At 47.5% G+C, this 23951-nt stretch overlaps 1 protein-coding gene across 1 annotated transcript; it reads left to right on the top strand.

The window, feature by feature from the left end:
- Nucleotides 1-267: 267 nt before the first annotated feature.
- LOC146869703 (uncharacterized) lies at nucleotides 268-21423 on the top strand. The gene is made up of 4 exons (XM_085612781.1): nucleotides 268-405; nucleotides 14356-14373; nucleotides 17573-17700; nucleotides 19111-21423. The coding sequence occupies exons 1-4, from the start codon at nucleotides 327-329 to the stop codon at nucleotides 19189-19191; spliced, it is 306 nt and encodes a 101-aa protein (XP_085468907.1). The 5' UTR covers nucleotides 268-326; the 3' UTR covers nucleotides 19192-21423.
- The last annotated feature ends 2528 nt before the right edge of the window (nucleotides 21424-23951 follow it).

Genomic DNA, 23951 nt, shown 5'->3' with positions numbered 1-23951 from the left:
TTATTGGAGAAGGTGTGGGAGACTCACTGGCCAATGGGAGGCGGCGGACGCGGGGTGTGGCTCTCTCATCCCTGCATCCTGCTCATCCTCCAAGAATGAAGTCCCCTCGGGGTTGACCCTCCACCGTGCGGGTGCTTGGACCGGTCGATCCGGTTGGAGGATGCCGCTGTCCGAAGGCCCTCCTAGGCATCTGCCTGGCCCGCCTTCCACTCCTGGCATAAATAGGGCTGTTGTACCGAGCTCCGGTACATCACCAGCTGTCTCTGGGTACCGAGCATCCTTCCTGCTTCTCACCGCCCCAAGGCCAAGCTCCGGGAGTATCTAAGATGGCGCGAGGACAGCACCAGCGGGGGTACCACATGGGCGCCATAGCGGCCCTGCTGCTGCTCGCCCTTCATCTGGCAGGTAAGGCGAAGGGCGTCTGTGCCAACCGACCCACGAACGGGGGTGCTGATGGTTCGATGGCTTTAGGGATTCACCGCGTCCACCACGAAGGGGTTCACAACTGGGCTGCCTGAGCTGTCAACTCCTGCCCACCCTTCATCGCAGCAGCGGTACAGAAACCAGTGAGAGGCCTAGGAAGGAATGGGAATCCGCAACTACCCTTAGGAGCTCATCCTGCTTTAACATGTCTTCAAAGAGACAATAACGACAGCTCCCGCAGAAATAACTATCACGGCGGAGTACGTATCAGCCCCAGCCCACCCAGCCTTTGTGAAATAACCCTGGTTGTGTGGCCGCCTTATTCTCCTTTCAGTCATCTATCTGACTTCATGCCAGCTATGCTAGCCTCTCCGACAAGTGTCTGGTTATGTACCCACCCATTAGTCTCCCAGACATGTCCTGGGTCTACCCCGGTCCCACTGGGATCTCAACAAGTGTCTGCCTGAGTCCTGGTCCCATCTGTCTCTCCACAACTGTCTGAATGGGTCCCAGCCTCACTGGCCTCTGAACAAGTGTCTGACTGTGTCCCAGCCTCACTGGCCTCTCAACAAGTGCCTGACTGTGTCCCAGCCTCACCGGGCTCTCAACAAGTGCATGACTGTGTCCCAGCCTCACCGGCCTCTCAACAAGTGCCTGAATGTGTCTCAGCCTCACCCGCTTCTCAACAAGTGTCTGACTCTGTTCTGGCCTCACCAGTCTGTCCACAAGTGTCTGACTGTGTCCCAGCCCCACAGGTCTCTCAACAAGTGTCTGACTGTGTTCTGGCCCCACTGGTCTCTCAACAAGTGTCTAACTGTGTCCCGGTCCTATAGATCTCTCAACAAGTGTCTGACTGTGCCCCTGCTCCACAGGTCTCTCAACAAGTGTCTGACTGTCCCAGCCTCGCTGGCCTCTCAACAAGGGTCTGACTGTGTCCCAGCCTCACGGCCTCTCAACAAGTGTCTGACTTTGTCCCAGCCCCACCGGCCTCTCAACAAGTGTCTGACTGTGTCCCAGCCTCACCGGCCTCTCAACAAGTGTCTGACTGTGTCCTGGCCCCACTGGTCTCTCAACATGTGTCTGACTGTGTCCCAGCCTCACCGGCCTCTCAACAAGTGTCTTACTTTGTCCCAGCCCCACCGGCCTCTCAACAAAGTGTCTGACTGTGTTCTGGCCCTACCAGTCTCTCAACAAGTGTCTGACTGTGTCCCAGCCCACTGGTCTCTCAACAAGTGTCTGTTTGTTCTGACCTCACCGGTCTCTCCACAAGTGTCTGACTATGTCCCAGCCCCACCGGGCTCTCAACAAGTGTCTGATTGAGTCCCAGCCCCACTGGTCTCTCAACAAGTGTCTGACTGTGTCCAAGCCCCACTGGTCTCTCAACAAGTTGCTGACTGTCCCAGCCTCACCGGCCTCTCAACTAGTGTCTGACGGTGTCCCAGCCCCACTGGTCTCTTGACAAGCGTCTGACTGTGTCCCAGCCTCACTGGTCTCTCAACAAGTGTCTGACTGTGTCCCAGCCCCTTTGGTCTCTCAACAAGTGTCTGACTGTGTCCCAGCCCCACAGGTCTCTCAACAAGGACTGTGTCCCAGCCCCACATGTCTGTCAGCAAGTGTCTGACTGTGTTCTGGCCCCAGTGGTCTCTCCACAACTGTCTGACTGTGTCTCAGTCCCACCGGCCTCTTAACAAGTGTCTAACTATGTACCAGCCTCACCGGCCTCTCAACAAGTGTCTGACTGTGTCCCAGCCCCACCGGTCTCTCAACAAGTGTCTGATTGTGTCCCAGCCTCACCGACCTCTCAACTAGTGGCTGACTGTGCCCCGGCCTCCCTGGTCTCTCAACAAGTGTCTGACTGTGTTCTGGCCTCACCAGTCTCTCAACAAGTGTCTGACTATGTCCCAGCCCCACCGGTCTTTCAACAAGTGTCTGACTATGTCCCAGGCCCACTGGTCCCTCAACAAGTGTCTGACTGTGTCCCGGCCTCCCTGGTCTCTCAACAAGTGGATGACTGTGTGCCAGCCTCACCAACCTCTCAACAAGTGTCTGACTGTGTTCTGGCCCCATCGGTCTCTCAACAAGTGTCTGACTGTGTCCTGGCCCCACCTGCCTCTCAACAAGTGTTTGACTATGTCCCAGCCCCACCGGTCTCTCAACAAGTGTCTGACTATGTCCCAGCCCCACCGATCTCTCAACAAGTGTCTGACTATATCCCAGCCCCACCGGTCTCTCCACAAGTGTCTCATTGTATCCCAGCCCTTCCGGTCTCTCCACAAGGATCTGACTGTGACCCAACCTCACCAACCTCTCCCTGGTCTCTCAACAAGTGGCTGACTGTGTGCCAGCCTCACCAACCTCTCAACAAGTGTCTGACTATGTCCCAGCCCCACCGGTCTCTCAACAAGTGTCTGACTATGTCCCTGCCCCACCTGTCTCTCAACAAGTGTCTGACTATGTCCCAGCCCCACCTGTCTCTCAACAAGTGTCTGACTATGTCCCAGCCCCACCAGTCTCTCAACAAGTGACTGACTATGTCTCAGCCCCATCGGTCTCTCCACAAGTGTCTGATTGTATCCCAGCCTCACCGACCTGTCAACAAGTGGCTGACTGTGTCCCGGCCTCCCTGGTCTCTCAACAAGTGTCTGACTTTGTTCCGGCCCTACCGGTCTCTTCACAAGTGTCTGACTATGTCCCAGCCTCACTGGTCTCTCCACAAGTGTCTGACTGTGTCCCAGCCCCATCAGTCTCTCCACAAGTGCCTGACCCCGAACCAGCTCTGCTGGTCTCTCAGACAAGGGTCTCACAATGCTCCGGCCCCACAGCTCTCTCACCCACGTCCCTGACTCTTTTCTAACTTCAACAATCGTGTCAGGTGCCGACCTGTTAAAATTCGCCTGTCCAACATCGGGAGAGATGTGGCCCATCGGTGTCAGCAACCAGCGCCTAAGGGCCTAGGAGGCGCTAGGCGCACCCAGGCATGCTCTGAAGTCGCCTTCAAGAGCACGAGGGCTCAGCCAGACACAAATGAAGAGCTGGTAGCTGTTAGGGGGTCTGAAACCGTGGACTAGTACAGCCGACAGCTCGGGGGGTGTTTCAGTGGCACAGTATCACACACGATGCCTTGGGTGGGCTCTCAGTGGCACAGTATTACCCATAATCCCTTGGGTGGTCTCTCAGTGGTATAATATTGCACTGGGTGACTAGCTGGTGTCTCATCACAGTGGTAATGCACATGGGGTCTTGGGTGGTCAATCAAAAGTACAGCATTACACATGATACCTTGGATGGTCACTCAGTAGAACAGTATTACACATGATACCTTGGGTGGTCACTCAGTAGAACAGCATTACACATGATACCTTGGGTGGACACTCAGTAGAACAGTATTACACATGATACCTTGGTTGGTCACTCAGTAGAACAGTATTACACATGATACCTTGGGTGGTCTCTCAGCAGAACAGTATAACACATGATACCTTGAGAGGTCACTCAGTAGAACAGTATTACACATGATACCTTGGGTGGTCTCTCAGCGGAACAGTATTACACATGATACCTTGGGTGGTCAATCAAAAGTACAGCATTACACATGATACCTTGGGTGGTCACTCAGTAGAACAGCATTACACATGATACCTTGGGTGGTCTCTCAGCGGAACAGTATTACACATGATGCCTTGGGTGGTTACTCAGTAGAACAGTATTACACATGATACCTTGGGTGGTCTCTCAGCGGAACATTATTACACATGTGACTTGGGTGGTCTCTCAGCGGAACAGTGTTACACATGATACCTTGGGTGGTCACTCAGTAGAACAGTATTACATATGATACCTTGGGTGGTCACTCAGTAGAACAGTATTACACATGATACCTTGGGTGGTCTCTCAGCGGAACAGTATTACACATGGAGGCTTTGCTTGTCTCTTAGAGGCACAGTATTATGCTCAGTGGCCTGAGTGGCCACTCAGTGGTACAGTATTGCACTCAGTGGCCTAGGGGATCTCTAAGCAGTACAGTGTTGCATATGGTGGTTTGGGTGGTCTCTCGGTGGCACAGTATTAAACATGGAGGCTTTGCTTGTCTCTTAGAAACACAGTATTCTGCTCAGTGGCTTGAGTGGCCACTCAGTAGTACAGTGTTGCACTCAGTAGCCTGGGTGATCTCTTAGCAGTACAGGGTTACATATGGTGGTTAGGGTGTTCTCTCGGCAGCACAGTATTACACATGTGACTTGGGTGGTCTGTTAGCGGTACAGTAATACTCTCATAATTGCTTTGGTGATCTCTCAACAGTGTACTAACCCTAACCGTAATCCCTGGGTGGTCTCTTGACAATCTGGTGACTCTTGCAGTGTGCAATAGCCCGCCCTGGTTGTTTCAGTACTTCCTCAGTAATGTAATAACACCTCCATGATTGCTGGGTATTATCTCAGCCGAACAGTAATCTACATAGCTGCTGTGGTGGTCACTTAGCAGTCTGAAATTACACCCATGGGTCCTTCTATGGTCTCACAATGGAATAATAATATGCCTGTGTTTGCCTCCATGGTCTCCTAAAGGCATGATAATATGCATCTGTTTGCTTCAGCTGTCTCACATAGGCGTGATAATATACCTGTGTTTCCTTCAGTGGCCTCACAAAGGCGTGATGATATACCTGTGTTTTCTTCAGTAGTCCCACAGAGGTGTGATAATATACCTGTGTTTCTTTCACCAGTTTCATGGAGGCATGATAATATACCTATGTTTCCTTCAGTGGTCTCACAAAGGTGTAATAATATATCTGTGTTTAAAAGGCGTGATAATATACATGTGTTTTCTTCAGTGGTCTCACGGTGGCGAGATAATATACCTGTGTTTAAATGGCGTGATAATATACCTGTGTCTCTGTCAGTGGTCTCACAGAGATGTGATAACATATCTGTGTTTCATCCAGTGGTCTTACAGAGGCGTGATAATGTACCTGTGCTTCCTTTAGTGGTCTCACAGAGGCGTAATGCTATACCTGTGTTTCCTTCTGTGGTGTCATAGAGGTGTGATAATATACCTGTGTTTCCTTCAGTAGTCACACAGAGGTGTGATAAAATACCTGTGTTTTCTTCAGTAGTCCCACAGAGGTGTGATAATATACCTGTGTTTCTTTCACCAGTTTCATAGAGGCATGATAATATACCTATGTTTCCTTCAGTGGTCTCACAAAGGTGTAATAATATATCTGTGTTGAAAAGGCGTGATAATATACATGTGTTTTCTTCAGTGGTCTCACGGTGGCGAGATAATATACCTGTGTTTAAATGGCGTGATAATATACCTGTGTTTCCTTCAGTGGTCTCACAGAGGCACGATAATATACCTGTGATTCCTGCAGTGGTCTCACAAAGGTGTAATATTATAGCTGTGTTTCCTTCAGTGGTCTCAAAGAGGCATTAAAATATACCTGTGTTTCCTACAGTGGTCTCACAGAGGCATGATAATATACCTGTGTTTCCTGCAGTGGTCTCTCAGAGACGTGATACTATGCATCTTTTTACTTCAGTGGTCTTACAAAGGCGTGATAATATAACTGTGCTTTCTTCAGTGGTCTCACAAAAGTGTGATACTATACCTGTGTTTCTTGGTCTCACAGAGGCGTGATAATATACCTGTGTTTCTTTCAGTGGTCTTACAAAGGTGTGGTAATATACATGCTTTTCCTTCAGCGGTCTCACAGAGGCTTGATAATATACCTGTGATTCTTTCAGCGGTCTCAGAGAGGCGTGACAATATACATGTGATTCCATCAGCGGCCTCACAAAGGCGTGATAATATACCTGTGTTTTATGGTCTCATAGAGGCGTGATAATATACCTGTGTTTCCTTCAGTGGTCTCACATAGGTCGGATAATATACTTGTGTTTCTTGGTCTCACAGAGGTGTGATAATATAACTATGTTCCCTTCAGTGATCTCACAAATGTGTGAAACTATACCTGTGTTTCTTTATCTCACAAAAGTGTGATACAATACCTGTGTTTCCTTCAGTGGTCTCACAAAGGCGTGATAATATACCGGTGTTTCCTTCAGGGGTCTCATAGAGGCATGATAATATAACTGTGATTCCTTCAGTGGTCTCATGGAGGCGTGATACTATACCTGTGTTTCCTTTTGCAGTCTCATAGAGACTTGATAATATACCTGTGATTCCTTCAGTGGTCTCAGAGAGACGTGATAATATACCTGTGATTCCTTCAGTGATCTCACAGAGGAGTGATAATATACCTGTGTTTCCTTCAGTGGTCTCCCAAAGGCATGACAATATACCCGTGATTCCTTCAGTGGTCTCCCAAAGGCATGATAATATACCTGTGTTTCCTTCAGTGGTCTCAGAGAGGCGTGATAATATACTTGTGTTTGCTTCAGTGGTCTCACAGAGTCGTGATAATATGCCTGTGTTTCCTGCAGTGGTCTCACAAAGGAGTGATAATATACCTGTGTTTCCTTCAGTGGTCTCCCAAAGGCATGATAATATACCTGTGATTTCTTCAGTGGTCTCCCAAAGGCATGATATTATACCTGTGTTTCCTTCAGTGGTCTCAGAGAGGCGTGATAATATACCAGTGATTCCTTCAGTTGTCTCACAGAGGCATGATAATATATTTGTGTTTCTTGGTCTCTCAGAAGCGTGATAATGTACCTGTTTCCTTCAGTGGTCTCCCATAGGTTGGATAATATACTTGTGTTTCTTGTTCTCACAGAGGTGTGATAATATACCTGTGATTCCTTCAGTGGTCTCACAAAGGTGTGATAATATACCTGTGCTTCCTTCAGTGGTCTCACAGAGGCATGATAATATACCTGTGTTTCCTTCAGTGGTATCACAGAGGCATGATAATATACCTGTGTCTCTGTCAGTGGTCTCACAGAGATGTGATAACATATCTGTGTTTCATCCAGTGGTCTTACAGAGATGTGATAATGTACCTGTGCTTCCTTTAGTGGTCTCACAGAGGCATGATAATATACCTGTGATTCCTATAGTGGTCTCCAAGAGGCTTGATAATACACCTGTGTTTACTTCAGTGGTCTCACAAAGGAGTGATAATATACCTGTGATTCCTTCAGTGGTCTCACAGAGGCATGATAATATACCTGTGATTCTTTCAGTAGTCTCACAGAGGTGTGATAATATACCTGTGTTTCGTTCAGTAGTCCCACAGAGGCGTGATAATATACTTGTGTTTGCTTCAGTGGTCTCACAGAGTCATGATAATATGCCTGTGTTTCCTGCAGTGGTCTCACAAAGGAGTGATAATATACCTGTGTTTCCTTCAGTGGTCTCCCAAAGGCATGATAATATACCTGTGATTTCTTCAGTGGTCTCCCAAAGGCATGATAATACACCTGTGTTTCCTTCAGTGGTCTCAGAGAGGCGTGATAATATACCAGTGATTCCTTCAGTTGTCTCACAGAGGCGTGATAATATATTTGTGTTTCTTGGTCTCTCAGAAGCGTGATAATGTACCTGTTTCCTTCAGTGGTCTCCCATAGCTTGGATAATATACTTGTGTTTCTTGTTCTCACAGAGGTGTGATAATATACCTGTGATTCCTTCAGTGGTCTCACAAAGGTGTGATAATATGCCTGTGCTTCCTTCAGTGGTCTCACAGAGGCATGATAATATACCTGTGTTTCCTTCAGTGGTCTCACAGAGGCATGATAATATACCTGTGTCTCTGTCAGTGGTCTCACAGAGATGTGATAACATATCTGTGTTTCATCCAGTGGTCTTACAGAGATGTGATAATGTACCTGTGCTTCCTTTAGTGGTCTTACAGAGGCATGATAATATACCTGTGATTCCTTCAGTGGTATTCAAGAGGCTTGATAATACACCTGTGTTTCCTTCAGAGGTCTCACAAAGGAGTGATAATATACCTGTGATTTCTTCAGTGGTCTCACAGAGGCATGATAATATACCTGTGATTCTTTCAGTAGTCTCACAGAGGTGTGATAATATACCTGTGTTTCCTTCAGTAGTCCCACAGAGGTGTGATAATATACCTGTGATTCCTTCAGCAGTCTCAGAGAGGCGTAATAATATACCTGTGTATCGTTCAGTGCTCTCACATAGGCGTGATAATATGCCTGTGTTTCCTTCAGTGGTCTCACAAAGAAGTGATAATATACCTGTGATTCCTTCAGTGGTCTAACAAAGGCGTGATAATATACCTGTGATTCCTTCAGTGGTCTCACAGAGGCATGTTAATATGCCTGTGTCTCTGTCAGTGGTCTCACAGAGACGTAATAACATATCTGAGTTTCATCCAGTGGTCTTACAGAGATGTGATAATGTACCTGTGCTTCCTTTAGTGGTCTCACAGAGGCATGATAATATACCTGTGATTTCTTCAGTGGTCACCAAGAGGCTTGATAATACACCTGTGTTTCCTTCAGTGGTCTCACAAAGGAGTGATAATGTACCTGTGCTTCCTTTAGTGGTCTCACAGAGGCATGATAATATACCTGTGATTTCTTCAGTGGTCACCAAGAGGCTTGATAATACACCTGTGTTTCCTTCAGTGGTCTCACAAAGGTGTGAAAATATACCTGTGTTTCCTTCAGTAGTCTCACAGAGGTGTGATAATATACCTGTGTTTCCTTCAGTAGTCACACAGAGGTGTGATAATATACCTGTGTTTCTTTCAGTAGTCTCACAGAGGTGTGATAATATACCTGTGTTTCCTTCAGTAGTCCCACAGAGGTGTGATAATATACCTGTGATTCCTTCAGCAATCTCAGAGAGGCGTGATAATATACCTGTGTATCCGTCAGTGCCCTCACATAGGCGTGATAATATGCCTGTGTTTCCTTCAGTGGTCTCACAAAGGAGTGATAATATACCTGTGATTCTTTCAGTGGTCTAATAAACGCGTGATAATATACCTGTGATTCCTTCAGTGGTCTCACAGAGGCATGATAATATACCTGTGATTCCTTCAGTGGTCTCCAAGAGGCTTGATAATACACCTGTGTTTCCTTCAGTAGTCTCACAAAGGAGTGATAATATACCTGTGTTTCCTTCAGTGGTCTCACAGAGGCATGATAATATACCTGTGATTCCTTCAGTGGTCTCACAGAGGCATGATAATATACCTGTGTTTCCTTCAGCAGTCTCACAGAGGTGTGATAATATACCTGTGACTCCTTCAGCGGTCTCATAGAGGTGTGATACTAAACCAGTGACTCGTTCAGTGGTCTCACAGAGGTGTGATAATATACCTGTGATTCCTTCAGTGTTCTCACAGAGGCATGATAATATACCTGTGATTCCTTCAATGGTCTCACAGACGTGTGATAATATACCTGTGTTTCCTTCAGCGGTCTCACAGAGGTGTGATAATATAACTGTGACTCCTTCAGTGGTCTCATAGAGGTGTGATACTCTACCTGTGACTCGTTCAGTGGTCTCACAGAGGCGTGATAATATACCTGTATTTCCTTCAGTGGTTTCACAGAGGCGTGATAATATACCTGTATTTCCTTCAGTGGTCTCACAAAGGTGTGATAGTAATAGTATACCTGTAATTCCTTCAGTGGTCTCACAGAGGTGTGTTAATACTCTTTTGGTTGCTTCTATTGTCTCTCAAAGGTCTGATGATAATTAGACTTTGGCAAAATTGTAATCATTCTGGAGTAATCAGAATAATTTCAGTAACTGCACATTACTCTTGTAATATGAAATTACAGAGATTTCATGATTACGAGTAATTTGGGGCATATATCCCACGCAGGAGCGCAGGAACACTGATCTAAGAGAGAGTGGGTGGCTTCCGGCTACTGCTTTTCATGTCTTGTAACATTCGGTGCTATTCTCTTAATGGGATATGCATCATCAGGCCCCGTTAAATGCAAGGATGGGTTTTTTGCTGAGCAAATTGCACTAAATGCTGGATGACGCTTCCCACACAATGAAGCATAATTATGAGTAATTTTGCGGTAATTACCAGTATTTACACCAGAGAGGATTACGCCAATTATGGCCACCCCTAATATTAGTACGCCTGTGGTTGCTTCCATGGTGTCTCGGGAGTTACACTATTACACCTATAGCTTGGCTTGCTCTCAGGAGTGTGGTAATACATATAATTTCCTTCTATGGTAATATGCCGACCATGATCTCTCTGTGGTGCAGTAATAAACGTGGTCGCTTGAGTTGGCTCTCAGCACTGTGATAATATATATGGTCGCTTGGTAGTGTCTCAGGGGTATGACAATTGGCCCATGACTTTTTACAGGGGTTTGAGAGGTATGATAATACGCCAGTGGTTGCTTCTATGGTCTCTCAGCAGTATGATGATACGCCAGTGGTTGCTTCTATGGTCTGTCAGCAGTATGATATGATAATACGCCTCTGGTTGTCTTTTTGGTGTAGAAGCGGTACCATACACCCATATCTGCTCCCATGGTCTCTCCCTAGTGGGATTCACTTGATTGCATGAGTGGTCTCTCAGCCATATGATCACAAGTCCAGGGTTGCTTTCATGGTCACTCAGCCATATGATAATATCCCAATGGTTGCCTTAAGGGTCTCTCAGCCGTATGATAAAATGTCCATGGTTGCTTCAGTGGTCTCTCACTGTAGAACACGCCCATGGTAGCAAGGTAATAGTTGCTTCCATTGTCATTTAGTGGGATGATAATACACCAAAGGAAGCGTAGTATGACAATCTGCCGAAGGGATCGTGTGGTCTTTCAGTATTATGACAATACCCCAAAAGGAGCTTTCTTCCCTCTCAGTAATATGACAATACGCCAAAGGGAGCTCCATGGTCTTCCAACAATATGATAATACGTCAAAAGGATCTTTGTGGTCTTTTATTGGGATGATAATACACCAAAGCTCTCTCATACATATAATAATACGCCAAAGGGAGCTTGATGCTCTCTCAGACATATGATAATACGCCAAACGGAGCTCCATGGTCTCTCAGAGATATGATAATGCGCCAGAAGGAGCTCCATGCTCTGTAGGAGATATGATAATACGGAAAACAAAGGGAGCTCCATGGTCTCTCAGAGATATGATAATACACGAAAGGGAGCTCCATTTTCATTCAGAGATATGATAATACACGAAAGGGAGCTCCATGCTCTCTTGGAGACATGATAATACACCAAAGGGGGCTACATGGTCTCTAAGAGATATGATACTACACCAAAGGGATCTCCATGCTCTCTTGGAGGTATGACAAAGCACCAAAGGGAGCTCCCTGCTCTCTCGGAGATATGATAATACACCAAACGGATCTCCATGGTCTCTCGGAGATATGATAATACACCAAAGGGATCTTCATGGTCTCTCAGAGAGATGATAATACACCAAAGGGAGCTCCATGGTCTCTCAGAGATATGATAATACGGCAAACAAAGGGAGCTCCATGGTCTCTCAGAGATATGATAATACACAAAAGGGAGCTCCATTGTCTCTCAGAGATATGATAATACACCAAAGGGAGCTCCATGCTCTCTTGGAGACATGATAATACACCAAAGGGGGCTACATGGTCTCTAAGAGATATGATACTACACCAAAGGGATCTCCATGCTCTCTTGGAGGTATGACAATGCACCAAAGGGAGCTCCATGCTCTTTCACCCATATGATAATACGCCAAAGGGAGCTCCCTGCTCTCTCGGAGATATGATAATACACCAAACGGATCTCCATGGTCTCTCGGAGATATGATAATACACCAAAGGGATCTTCATGGTCTCTCAGAGAGATGATAATACACCAAAGGGAGCTCCATGGTCTCTCAGAGATATGATAATACACGAAACCGAGCCCCATTGTCCCTCAAAGATATGATAATACACCAAAGGGAGCTCCATGCTGTCTCGGAGACATGATAATACACCAAAGGGAGCTACATGGTCTCGAAGAGATATGATAATACCCCAACGGGCGGTCCATGGTCTCTAAGAGACATGATAATACACCAAAGGGAGCTCTATAGTCCCGCATGTTATGATATGCATATTTGTAAACTGCACTTTCACTCACAGGGGCATCCTGGCTTTGAGCAGGTGTGTGCACCTAGCCCTGTTTATGGTACGTTGGTTAATTGAAGCGAGGAGGAGGCTCTGATGTTGAGTGGCAGGGAGTTTCATGCTTCAGGAGCGATATAGGAGAATACTCGTCCTCCTGATCTGGTTCTGTGTGTGTGTGGGATGTTGGCGAGTTGGAGAACTACAGGGTGGAGGTGTGTGGGAGGTTGATGGAAGTAGTGTCTGTTCAGCTAGGTGGGGCTTGATTTATGTAGTGCCTTGAATGTGTGAGTGAGGAGTTTAAATTGAGTGTGTCTGGAGTCAGTGCAGTTCCCTGAGGAGTTGTGTGGTGTGGGTTCTGTGTGGGAGGTTGAGGATGAGTCTGGCTGCTGAGTTCTGAGTGGTTTGTAGTCTTCTGGTTGGTTGCTTGGTGATCCCGGCCTAGAGGGTGTGTTGCCAAAGTCCAACTTGCTGGTAACTAGGGCACGAGTGACATGTCACATGCTGTTAATGCAATAACCCTGACCTCACTTGTGTTGGAATTTGCTCTGAGTTTACTTTTAGCTCTTTTATTCTCGTCAAGAGTTTGTGCTTGTTCATGCAGAACATGAACATTTACTGTTGATTCCATTTCAACAGAACTGGACTCGCCTGAATACATTCAATAAATATGTGTCTCCATTTCTAGGTATTTCTGTAGGTGGGTTTAGGGGTGCGGAACCATTATCAGTTTATTTGTGACCCGTTTGGTTGGGGTAAAGCTGAGGGAGGTTTCTCATCATTTACTCCTCTGGGAGGACATTTGAAGCCAGTTGCATCTGTCTCACAAGAGCTGGGGTTCACCCTCGGGTTTCAAGAGACAGTCTTCAAGTGGGGGGACAAGACATGTCTCTGAGAGACATCCAACGAGAAATGCTGTCTCCCAGCGCCTTCACCAAGCAGTAGTGGCTGCTACCGAACGGGGTGGTGGGCGGGGGGAGGGGGGTGGTGTAGGGGGATTCTCCTCCATCCTCTTCTCCGGCAGCAGGAAGCATAGAGCCTCCCAGAAGTCCCTAGCCAATCACGACACTGCCTTAGAGTAGCATTGTGATTGGTCCGAGTGCCGTGGTTCGGTGCTCAGAGAGGGACTGGGAGTCTGTGCATGTTCTCCACCCAGGCTGTGCATTTCAGCCTGGTGCAGCACATGCTAAGTGCGCATGACGGTTTGGCCGGCCCGAGACGGCCGGTCAAACAGTCATGCACTCGCTGCGTTAGTATCATTTTATGTTTCCCTTTTGAACTGCTCAGTGAGCGGTGGGGCTAAGCTCCTCCACCTTGGCGGAGTAGCTGCCGCTGCCACCAAGGGACAGCATGGGTGGAAGGAAAGGTTTTGAGAGTGGAAGGCGCCTTCAGGTGGGTCTGTAATGATGTGGGCCCCTGGCCCCAATTCGCACAGAGGATGGCACGGACACCAAGGGCCATGTGAACAAAAGCATTCTACCGAGCGCAAAAATGATTTTCCATATGTACAGAGCACAGACTGCGATTTGGTGACATGTTACCGAATCGCAATCCGCGTTTAGTGATTTGGGGCTAGATGTACAAAGCCTTTCAGTGTGGGGGTTGAGAGGGCAGAGATCTCGCTGCAGGGAGAGATTACAAGATGAGCATTAGAAAGGGGCAGGGATATATTTTAGTGAAGGGAGAGACATGATTGAGGGGAAAGACTTTGGGGCATGAATGAGTTCTGAGGCTCAATACCCTAGAAATGTTGGAAGCTACTAGCACCCCCTCCAGTGCCACTGCCACCTCCCTGCACATGCCAGGGTGGGACAAGTGTGAGGTATAGACTGGTGATCTGCATACGTAATCTCAAATCAATGTGATTTTAATCAACTTTTTGTCTTTTTCTTTTTTTACAGAGTCGCAAAACTCAACAGGTAAGAATTTCGTTTCTGTCTCCCGCTCACCTTGTTTTATGACTCTCCGTACATCTCTTTGAAGTACCAGTCTCTCTTCATAGGGCATCTTGCAGCAGTCGTGGCAGCTCACCCATGCCAGCTGGGCACTTTCCACCCTAGTAGTGACCACCTCTGGCCCATCTGCTTAGGAGCCAGGCCACGCCTCCTAACCACAGACCATCTCAGTGTCAAGCCCATCCCTGCCCCACCCCTTAAGTGCCAGGCCACGCCTCCTAACCACAGACCATCTCAGTGCCATGCCCATCCCTGCCCCACCCCTTAAGTGCCAGGCCTCGACTCCTAAGCATAGCACATCGTGAGCAAGGCCTACCTTAACCTCACCCCCTTAGGATGCAGGCCACGCCTCCAAACCACAGTCCATCTCTGTGCCAGGCCCATCTCTGCCCTCATTCCCTTAAGTGCCAGGCCACGCCCCCTAAACATAGTGCACCATGGGTAAGGACCATCTTAGCCCACAGTCCATCTCTGTGCCCGGACCATCTCTGTCCCATCCCCTGGACACACATAGTCTCTGTGGAGAGATGGAATTAGATTCCATTTTCTCTCTACTCTGTGGCAGGCCTGTCCCAGGATCTTATCCTTCCTGGCCGTCAACCTGTGCTCCCACTGAAAACAGATGTCACAGGATAAGGAGCTCCCACTGAGCACAGATGTCACAGGATATGGAGTCTTCCACTGAGAACAGATGTCACAGAATAAGGAGCTCCCACTGAGCACAGGTGTCACTGGATATGGAGTCTTCCAATGAGCACAGATGTCACAGTATAAAGAGCTCCCACTGAGAACAGATGTCAAAGGAAAAGGAGCTTCCACTGAGAACAGATGTCACAGGATATGGAGTCTTCCACTGAGAACAGATGTCACAGAATGAGGAGCTCCCACTGAGCACAGATGTCACAGGATATGGAGCCTTCCACTGAGCACAGATGTCACAGGATATGAGTTTCCCACTGAGCACAGATGTCACAGGGTAAGGAGCTCCCTGTGAGCACAGTTGTCACAGAATAAGGAGCTCCCAGTGAGCATCGATGTCACAGGATAAGGAGCTCCCACTGAGCACAGATGTCACAGGATAAGGAGCTCCCACTGAGCACAGATGTCACAAAACATGGAGTGTTCCACTGAGAACAGATGTCACAGGATAAGGAGCTCCCACTGAGCACAAATGTCACAGGATAAGGAGCTACCACTGAGCACAGATGTCACAGGATAAGGAGCTCCCACTGACCACAGATGTCACAGGATGAGGGGGCTTCTACTTAGCACAGATGTCACAGAATATGGAGTCTTCCACTAAGAACGATGTCACAGGATAAGGAGCTCCCATTGAGAACAGATGTCACAGGATAAGGAGCTCCCACTGAGCACAGATTTCACAGGATAAGGAGATCCCAATGAGTACAGATGTCACAGGATAAGGAGCTCCCACTGAGCACAGATGTCACAGGATAAGGATCTCCCTCTGAGTACAGATGTCACAGGATAAGGAGCTCCCACTGAGCACAGATGGACAGGATAAGGAGCTCCCACTGAGCACAGATGTCACAGGATAAGGAACTCCCACTGAACCCAGATGTCACAGGATATGGAGTCTTCCATGGAGCACAGATGTCACAGGCTAAGGGGGCTCCCACGAAACCCAGATGTCACAGGAAAAGGGGACTCCCACTGAACACAGATGTCACAAGGAATGGGGTACCCCACTGAGCGCTGATTTTACAGGCTAAGGGGGCTCCCACTGAACACAGATGTCACAGGATATGAGTCTCCCACTGAGCACAGATATCACAGGATTAGGAGGCTCCCACTGAACACAGATGTCACAGGATATGGGCGGTCCCACTGATCATTGATATCACAAGATAAGGGGCCTCCCACTGAGCACAAATGTCACAGGTTAAGGAGTCTCCCACTGAGCACAGATGTCACTGGATAAGGGGGTCTTCTTTTGAGCACAGCTGTCACAGGTTAAGGGGCTCCCACTGAGCACTGATATCACAGGTTAAGGGGTCTCCTAGTGAGCACAGATATCATAGGGTAAGGGGGTCTCCTTTTGAGCACAGATGTCTCAGTATAGTGGAGAAGTGTGGCTCAATGGTTAGAGCGGCAGACCCTGATGCAGAGGTCTGGCCTGGGACCGGGGTTCAATTCGGCGGGTCTTGGGCTCAAAATTCCACGGACCTGATAATTCTCGCCTCGGTGGCTATTCCAATCATGGAGTCCCACTCTGCAACTCTGGGCAATAGCTTACTTAATCTCCACAACGGCCCCCACAACGCTAAGGATGCCTGGCCTCCACCTTGGGGGTGCCCAGGAGTGGACACCTCACAGGGAAAGCCAGGATGGGTTCCACAGGGGTATTTGTACAAGTACCTTGAGACCCTTGCGGGTGAGTAGTGCGCTATACAAGTATCAATTTACATTTTTTATATGGGGTCTTCTTTTGCGCACAGATGTCTCAGGATATGGGGTCTCCTATTGAGCACAGATCTCCCAGGATATGGGGTCTCCTTTTGAGCACAGATGTCTCAGAATATGGGGTCTCTCACTGAGCACAGATGTCACAGTATATGGCCCATTCCTGCTTCTTCCCCTTGAGTGCCAGGATATCACCTCATACCATGGGCAGCTCCTATTTACCTTTACTCATAATGTCATCTCTTACACCTGAAGTTTCCACCAGTCAGCCTTCCAGTTCAAGTTACACCCTCTGAGCCTTGTGTGCCAGTAGCAAATACAGCCAGTGCTTGCCTGTTGGCCAAAACCCATCAGCTGTAACTGAAGAGCACCAACCACCCTTGTGTGTATTCCCATCTCTTTGCCTGAACCCATAGTGTCAGATTGTATCCTGCAATCACCAATCATCCTGTAATATGGTCTTCCTGCCTTTGCCTGTCCCCAAAATGTCACCGAAGCACACCCACCTGTTTTCTAGGTCACGCTATCGCGCCTCTACACCATCTACCACCGGTATGACCTGCCTGTCGTCACCTGTCCCCAAAGCTTCAGGTCAATTCTCCAAACAACTGTCCACCCTAGTGTAAGATCCAGCTGCTTCCAAGATGGCCGCTACTCCAGAGCTCTGCGCCTTCTCGGTTACGCGTTACCTGTAATTGTGCTTCTCTTTCTTCCTTTTAAATCACATCTACGACTACAGATGCAAACAACACCACCACTACAGCCTCCTCGTCCAGCTCCTCAGCGGTCATGCCGGATTGGGCCATCGCCCTGCTGGTACTGGAGTCGGTCATCTTAGGGCTGATGCTGCTGTCCCTCTTAAGCATGGTAAGGGCTGATACCTGAGCAAGGGCCACCTTTCTGGGGTACCAGGGTAAGGTTGGGGGTAATGCAGCATGGTAAGGGCTGAATCCTGGGCAGCGGGCACTTCTCTGTGAACCAGGGTAAGGTTGGGGGTAATGCAGCATGGTAAGGGCTGAATCCTGGGCAGCAGGCACTTCTCCATGAACCAGGGTAAGGTTGAGGGTAATGCAGCTGAATCCTGGGCAATGGCCACTTCTCTGGGGTACGTAGGTAAAGTTGGGGGATATGCACCATGGTAAGGGCTGAATCCTGGGCAACAGGCACTTTTCTGGGGTTCGAAGGTAAAGTTGGGGGATATGCACCATGGTAAGGGCTAAGCCCTGGGCAGCGGGCACTCCTATGTGAACCATGGTAAGGTTGGGGTAATGTAGCAAGGTAAGGGCTGAATCCTGGACACCGGGCACTTCTCTGTGAACCAGGGTAAGGTTGGGGGTAATGCACCATGGGAAGGGCTGAATCTTGGGCAATGACCACCTTTCTGGGGTGCCAGGAGAAGGGTGGAGGTAATGCAGCATTGGATGAGCTGGACACTGGGTAAGAGCTATTTCCGCTGGGGAAGCAGTGGGTTGGAGCACATTATGACTGGGGTGATAGCGGGACAGTAGCCGCAGAGTCAGATTCGGCAGGGTCAGCAGTCTGTTCCCTTCCTGTGTATGGTTTACCGTCCTCCCTAATTGTATAGCTGTAGTGATGACTGGGTGGCAGCCATCTTGTCAGGTTCTGCTCAGCAGGCTTGGCAGTTCATTTACTACCTGCATTTTGGTGACATCTTGGCACGTTTTTGGGGTCCTCAAGAGGAGCTAGTATGGTGGGTATTTATGCTCTTCCTGGGTGAGAGTGGGTGTCCTCCTTATGACAGTGCCAGCAGGGGAGGGTAGAGACCCCTTTTTGGGAAATAGAAGAGATTTCCACCCAGCAAACAGCATGTATAGATAGCACAAGAAATCCTGAGGAAAGCATCAGAAAAGTGGAGCTCCCATGTATGTGTATGTGAATGTATGAGAAATGTAAGAGGTAACTGTGTAACGTGGTCCATAGTTGCAATCCTAGTGCTGAGGTGGCATTACAAACCTTCAGAACAATATCCAAGTGGTTTGTAAGTGTCACCAGAACCCTGATATGGCAATACTCAACCATTCTACACATAGTTTGGAGATAAGATGGAGCATCAAATTAAAGGGGTATTCAGAGCTCCCAGTGGAAATGTCTCGGTGGCCTTCATGCCAGGAGGAGATCTTTGGAAGGTGAAGAGGTGGTCTGGAGCCTCTGATTGAAGGTTGTGTGCAGCTTCATGCTGAGAGTGCCTTAGGAGCTCTTCATTGAATATTAATGAGAATGTAAATATTTATGTGTGGTTGTCTTCTTTCCATGCAGATGTGCTGCTGTCGATGTGGAGCTCAAGAAAGTCAGAACAGCTGGAACAGCTACTTCCCACACTTCATCAGGAAGGATTGAGGAGAGCCCTCCCTGTTGAGTGTGTCCCAGGATAGAGCCCTGTCTGTCTGAGTGACCATGTCTGAGGATATGGGGGATACTCTTGTACTTGAGTGTGTGTGAGTAAATGACAGGAGTCTGCATTACAGCTCTATATAATTATAGTTGAACGCGTATGTGTATCCCTGCCTGCCTTGATGTCTGTCTCCTTATCCTTGTGACGGTGTCTACCTGAGACTTCATTCTTCTTATTTTGTTTGCCTCTGTAAATTGGAGTACCAGATTTGCATCTTTATGCACCTGGGTGTGTGTTAGTGTGTAGTTGACTGTGTGTATTTGTTTGCAAGGGAGTATATACCATACTACTTTGTCAGTGTTAGTGTCTTCTACAGGGTTGAATAGCTTCACTCATGCAGATGTTTGTCTGTGAACCTGTTTGTGTCTGTTTGTGTGAACCTCTGTGTTTGTGTCTGCGTGTTTACTTGTAAGTATGTCATCATGTTTTTTGACCATATGTGTGCAATGGTTCTTGAGAGTTGATGAGTGTGTAAGCGCATCAGTATTTTATTTGTGCTTGTGGTCACCGGTGGACACCAAGGGCACTTATTGCAGGAGACCAGCACCCTTTGGCAGCTGCTGAACTGTCCCGAACACTAAAGAGAGCTGGCTGCCAGTCCCTCTTTTATTTCCACTCAGGTGTTGGAAACAGAAAAGGGACTACTAATACAGGGATCATTTACTATTCAGCTTTTTAGCAGTCCATTTTAGGTTTTGCCAACACAGCGCCTGTGCTGTGCTTGTGAAATCTATTGTATTTAATATAAATCTTAAAAGGGACTTACATCCCGCCCTCACTTTTCATTGGTTTGTTTGCTTGCCATTTACTTTTACTTCGTTCCTATAGCCTCATGTTTCCTAGAAGGCTATGTGATCCAAGCTAGGGGTGAACGCAACATTAAAAGCACATTATTCTTAGTCTTATTAGTTACTTCACGAGGTTGAAAGAGTGAATGCACGAAACAATATCACCCATTGAAGATCAAGCCATAAAGTATGGGGTGTGGGAGCTTCCTTTTAAGGAAGTATTCACTGTGGATCTGTAGCCCCACAGGTCATCTCCAGAACGGTTCTTCCAGGGTCACCCACTTTTTCACTGCTGCTGGCAGCGCAAACTGCAGCGCATAGTTCGCGGCTTCATGCTGATGCCCGTGCAGCCACCGCTCTCTTGTCCGACAGCGCTTTGCCTGGCCTCGCTCCCTGGCTTCTCTCATTGACATCATGCCGCACCGCTGCCAGCAGAGACATGGAGTATCAGTAACTTATATTGCACAAGTGCTCACCAAGCTACAACTTACAACAAAAAACAGTTTATTAATCACATAAGTGAAACCTGTTGCATTTACAAATGCTTGTTTATATTGCTACAGACCATATTGGGCATAAAAAATAACTGTTTTAGACAGTTTGCTTGCCGAGCCGAAGGGCTGGTAGCAACCAATGGTGGTCATGCGTTCCAGCCGGTACGGATGCTGCAGCCTCTGATTGCAAAGTAAGAAAGGGAAACCTACCGCCCTAATTTATGCAGACCAGCACTCACTCTTTTACAAATTAAACACTGATGATCTGATCCATGTCCATGCTCTTGTGTGTTTCTGATGTTTCTTTGACGGTATTTACGTTTATTTATTGCTGTGTGTGTTGAATGTTCTTGTTTGTGTCCATATGTGTGTGTGTGCAAGCTTTCTTGTGTGTTTTCGTGCCTGTTTGTTCTTAGCTGTATTTGTAATTTTTATTTATTTATTTAAGTTTTGGGTTATATGGTTGTATGTGTGTGTGTGTGTCTGTGTGTGTTTTGAATCTGAGCGGGCCTTTCGTTGCTCAACCCCTGCTTCATCCTCACCGGTCCATGGTGGACATCACGGGCCTTCCTGGTGACCCTGTATTTATTGAGAATACTCTAAAGACACTTGTACTTTTATCAGACCTCATCTCCATCCCTCTGCTTGAACGTATACATGGTCTATGACTGAACCCTGGAGAAGGGATGCCTTGGAAGAGGCCATGAGGAGAAGAGTAGGAGATTCCTGACGTGCATGGCCAGACCGCGGTGCCTGGATCATGGGGCCACACCCTGGATCGCCTCTCAGTGGGAAACGCGGGACCGAGCAGGAGGAAACATCTCAGCAGATGGATGTGGAAGACAAATTCATTCTTGTCATAAGTACTGTGCCTTCCTTCCCCTAGATATTGTATTTAAGGAATTATTAAAAGTATTGTCAAATACATCCAACTTGTCTGATAGAATTCTGTCTCTTCTTTAATTTGTGGCAATGCAGCCTTTATTTGTTACAAAGATGGTAAATATTCCAGTCTTGGTCTCTCTTGGAACCAGGTTCCCAATGGCGTACAATTATATGTTGAGCCGACACATTACCTCCTACGTCCCCTTAATCTATCTGCCTCCTCCTTGGAGCGATAACACAATCTTCCAGCACATGCATTTGTCTGTGAATGGACAATAAATGCTTCCAGTTACACAATGTTAACTTAGAAACTTGTTAAATAGAATCTGTATAACTGAATAATGCCTCTCCAGTAATGTTTCACGGATAAAAGCTTTGCCTCTCAACGTATGTTTGTATGTATGTATGTATGTTAGACCTGACAACCTTAGGGTGGTCTTACCCCCAACTTTTTGCTGTCCTCCTCCATTTTCTGACTTCAGTTTTACTGGCTTTAGAACTCTGTGCACTTTACCACTGCTAACCAGTGCTAACATGCTCGTACTGCCTCTACTAAACAATATTGGCTCATCTCCAATTGGCATATTTAAATTACTTATAAGTCCCTAGAAAGTACACTACATATGCCCAAGGCCTGTAAAATAATGTTATGAGTGGGACCGCAGTACTCATTAGGTCAGCCACTTAAGTAGCCTTCTAAACATGGCTGCCATAGCAGAGCCTGTGCCTGCACTGTACACTGCAAGATCAACCTCTTTCCAGGCCTAAACCTCCCCTTTTTATACATATAAGTCATCCCTAAGGTAGGTAAATAATTTTGCATGCCCTGGTAGTGAGAAACTCCCAGATTCATTTTTCACTACCGTGGTGCCTATCTTTCCCGTAGAATAGCATTAGGATTACCTTATTACATCTTTTAAGTGTAATCCCCAATTGTGAAGAGATAGACTTTTCAGGTTTGGTGTCTCTGGACTCACAATCAAAAATCACAAATTATTGTGAAGTCGGATTTTAAATTGCAGTTCTGAAAATGCCACTTTTGGAAAGTTTGCATTTTCTTACTTTAGCCATTTCTTGCCTGATGCCTGTATCTGTTCAGTCTGGGGTGAGTAACAGCTGGGTTATGTGTATTCCCTCTAGACAGCCACACTCTAAAGGAGATTAGGTGTGATTTGATGGGCCTTCCTGGGAGATGGGAGGGGGACTGGGCACAGCCGCACCCTTGCATTTGAATAGGCTGTATGCTGTCCCCACACAAAGAGCTGCATACCCCCCAGTAGTAAGGATGGAACCAGGGCAGGACGGGAGGACCTCTGTGCACTTTAAAGACCTTTCTTTGAAGTTTTCCCTCACTTCAAAGGCACCACTGGGGGTAAAAACTGGACGTCAGACCCTATTACTTCAGTACAGTTCTGGACTTGTGAAGACTCTGACATGAAGATGGACTGCTGTGCTGCTGAAGGACTGCCACTCTACTGAATTGATGCTTTGCTGGACTCCTGCATTGCTGTGCTGCTCTGCTGCCTGGGTGAGAAGGACTGGACCTGCATCACTTGAACCCAGAGTGACTCCTAGGGTTTGCTGGCTTGCCTTCTGATTTGAAGTCTCAGAGACATAAAAGACTTCCAACCAACCTGCATCTGCACCTGGACTCTTGCATTTGTGAGTCTGCGCTGCCAAGTTGTGCTACCGCTGTCCTAGACCCTTGCAATTAAGGCGTAAGGTGCTTCTTCAGCCAACCCATGCATCTTCATCGGAACTGGTGCATCTTCGCCACTGCAAGGATCAGAACCAGCACATCCCCGTTGTTGCGTGGAGCGGACCCGCCGCATTGCCTTCGGAACTAGTGATTCGCCCTCGGAATCAACACATCATCTGCTACAGGAGCAGAACCAACGCATCACATTCAGGACCAGCACATCACCCTCAGAACCAACATCCTGTTGCAGGATCGGAACCGAAGCATCGCTTCAGCTGCACCCGACTCTCCTTCGACGTCTAACCAAATCAGCATCAAGGTACCTTTGTTCAGTGGTTCTAGGTGGGTCCCTGTATCTGGCCCAGGCTTCATCGCAGTCAAACTGAACTTTTGACTTGGGCCTGCTCCAGCACAACCAGGTATTCCTAACAGGCACTTATTGCTTTGAAGCGCTATTTAGAAAAATAGATTATTATATTCAGAACAAAACAAGACCAAAACAGCAAAACTCCAATGCATTGAAGTTGATATACTGAACTTTAGAAGAATAAATTCAATAAACTGCTTAGAAGCAAGTAGCGCTAAAAAGGTTACTTTAGGCTGCGCTAGACCCGGGCAATGTCAAAGTTCGGGCCGACCTCGTGGAAGCAGATAGTACCACCATCGCCAACAAAGTGATGTGGCCCATGCCATGCCTTGGGTTTCACTTCTGTCCCCAACCCAGGGATAACTTTGTTCGCAAGAACAGTAACCAACAGAGGCTACTGACAGCTGTCAGTGTCAACAGCTAGGCCCAAAGCCACCCACTGCTAAGTGGAGGCCCTAAGCGGGCCATTGGG

Source organism: Triturus cristatus, chromosome 1_1, assembly GCF_964204655.1.
Source record: "Triturus cristatus chromosome 1_1, aTriCri1.1, whole genome shotgun sequence".
Classification (NCBI taxonomy): Eukaryota; Metazoa; Chordata; class Amphibia; order Caudata; family Salamandridae; genus Triturus; species Triturus cristatus.
This window is presented reverse-complemented; position numbering and strand designations above follow the sequence as displayed.

Excerpts from the sequence above, each read along its gene's own strand:
- LOC146869703 (XM_085612781.1), top strand. The coding sequence starts at position 327 with ATGGCGCGAGGACAGCACCAGCGGGGGTACCACATGGGCGCCATAGCG. Across the intron at positions 17,701-19,110 it reads TGCTGTCCCTCTTAAGCATG|ATGTGCTGCTGTCGATGTGG; the intron begins GTAAGGGCTGAT and ends CTTTCCATGCAG.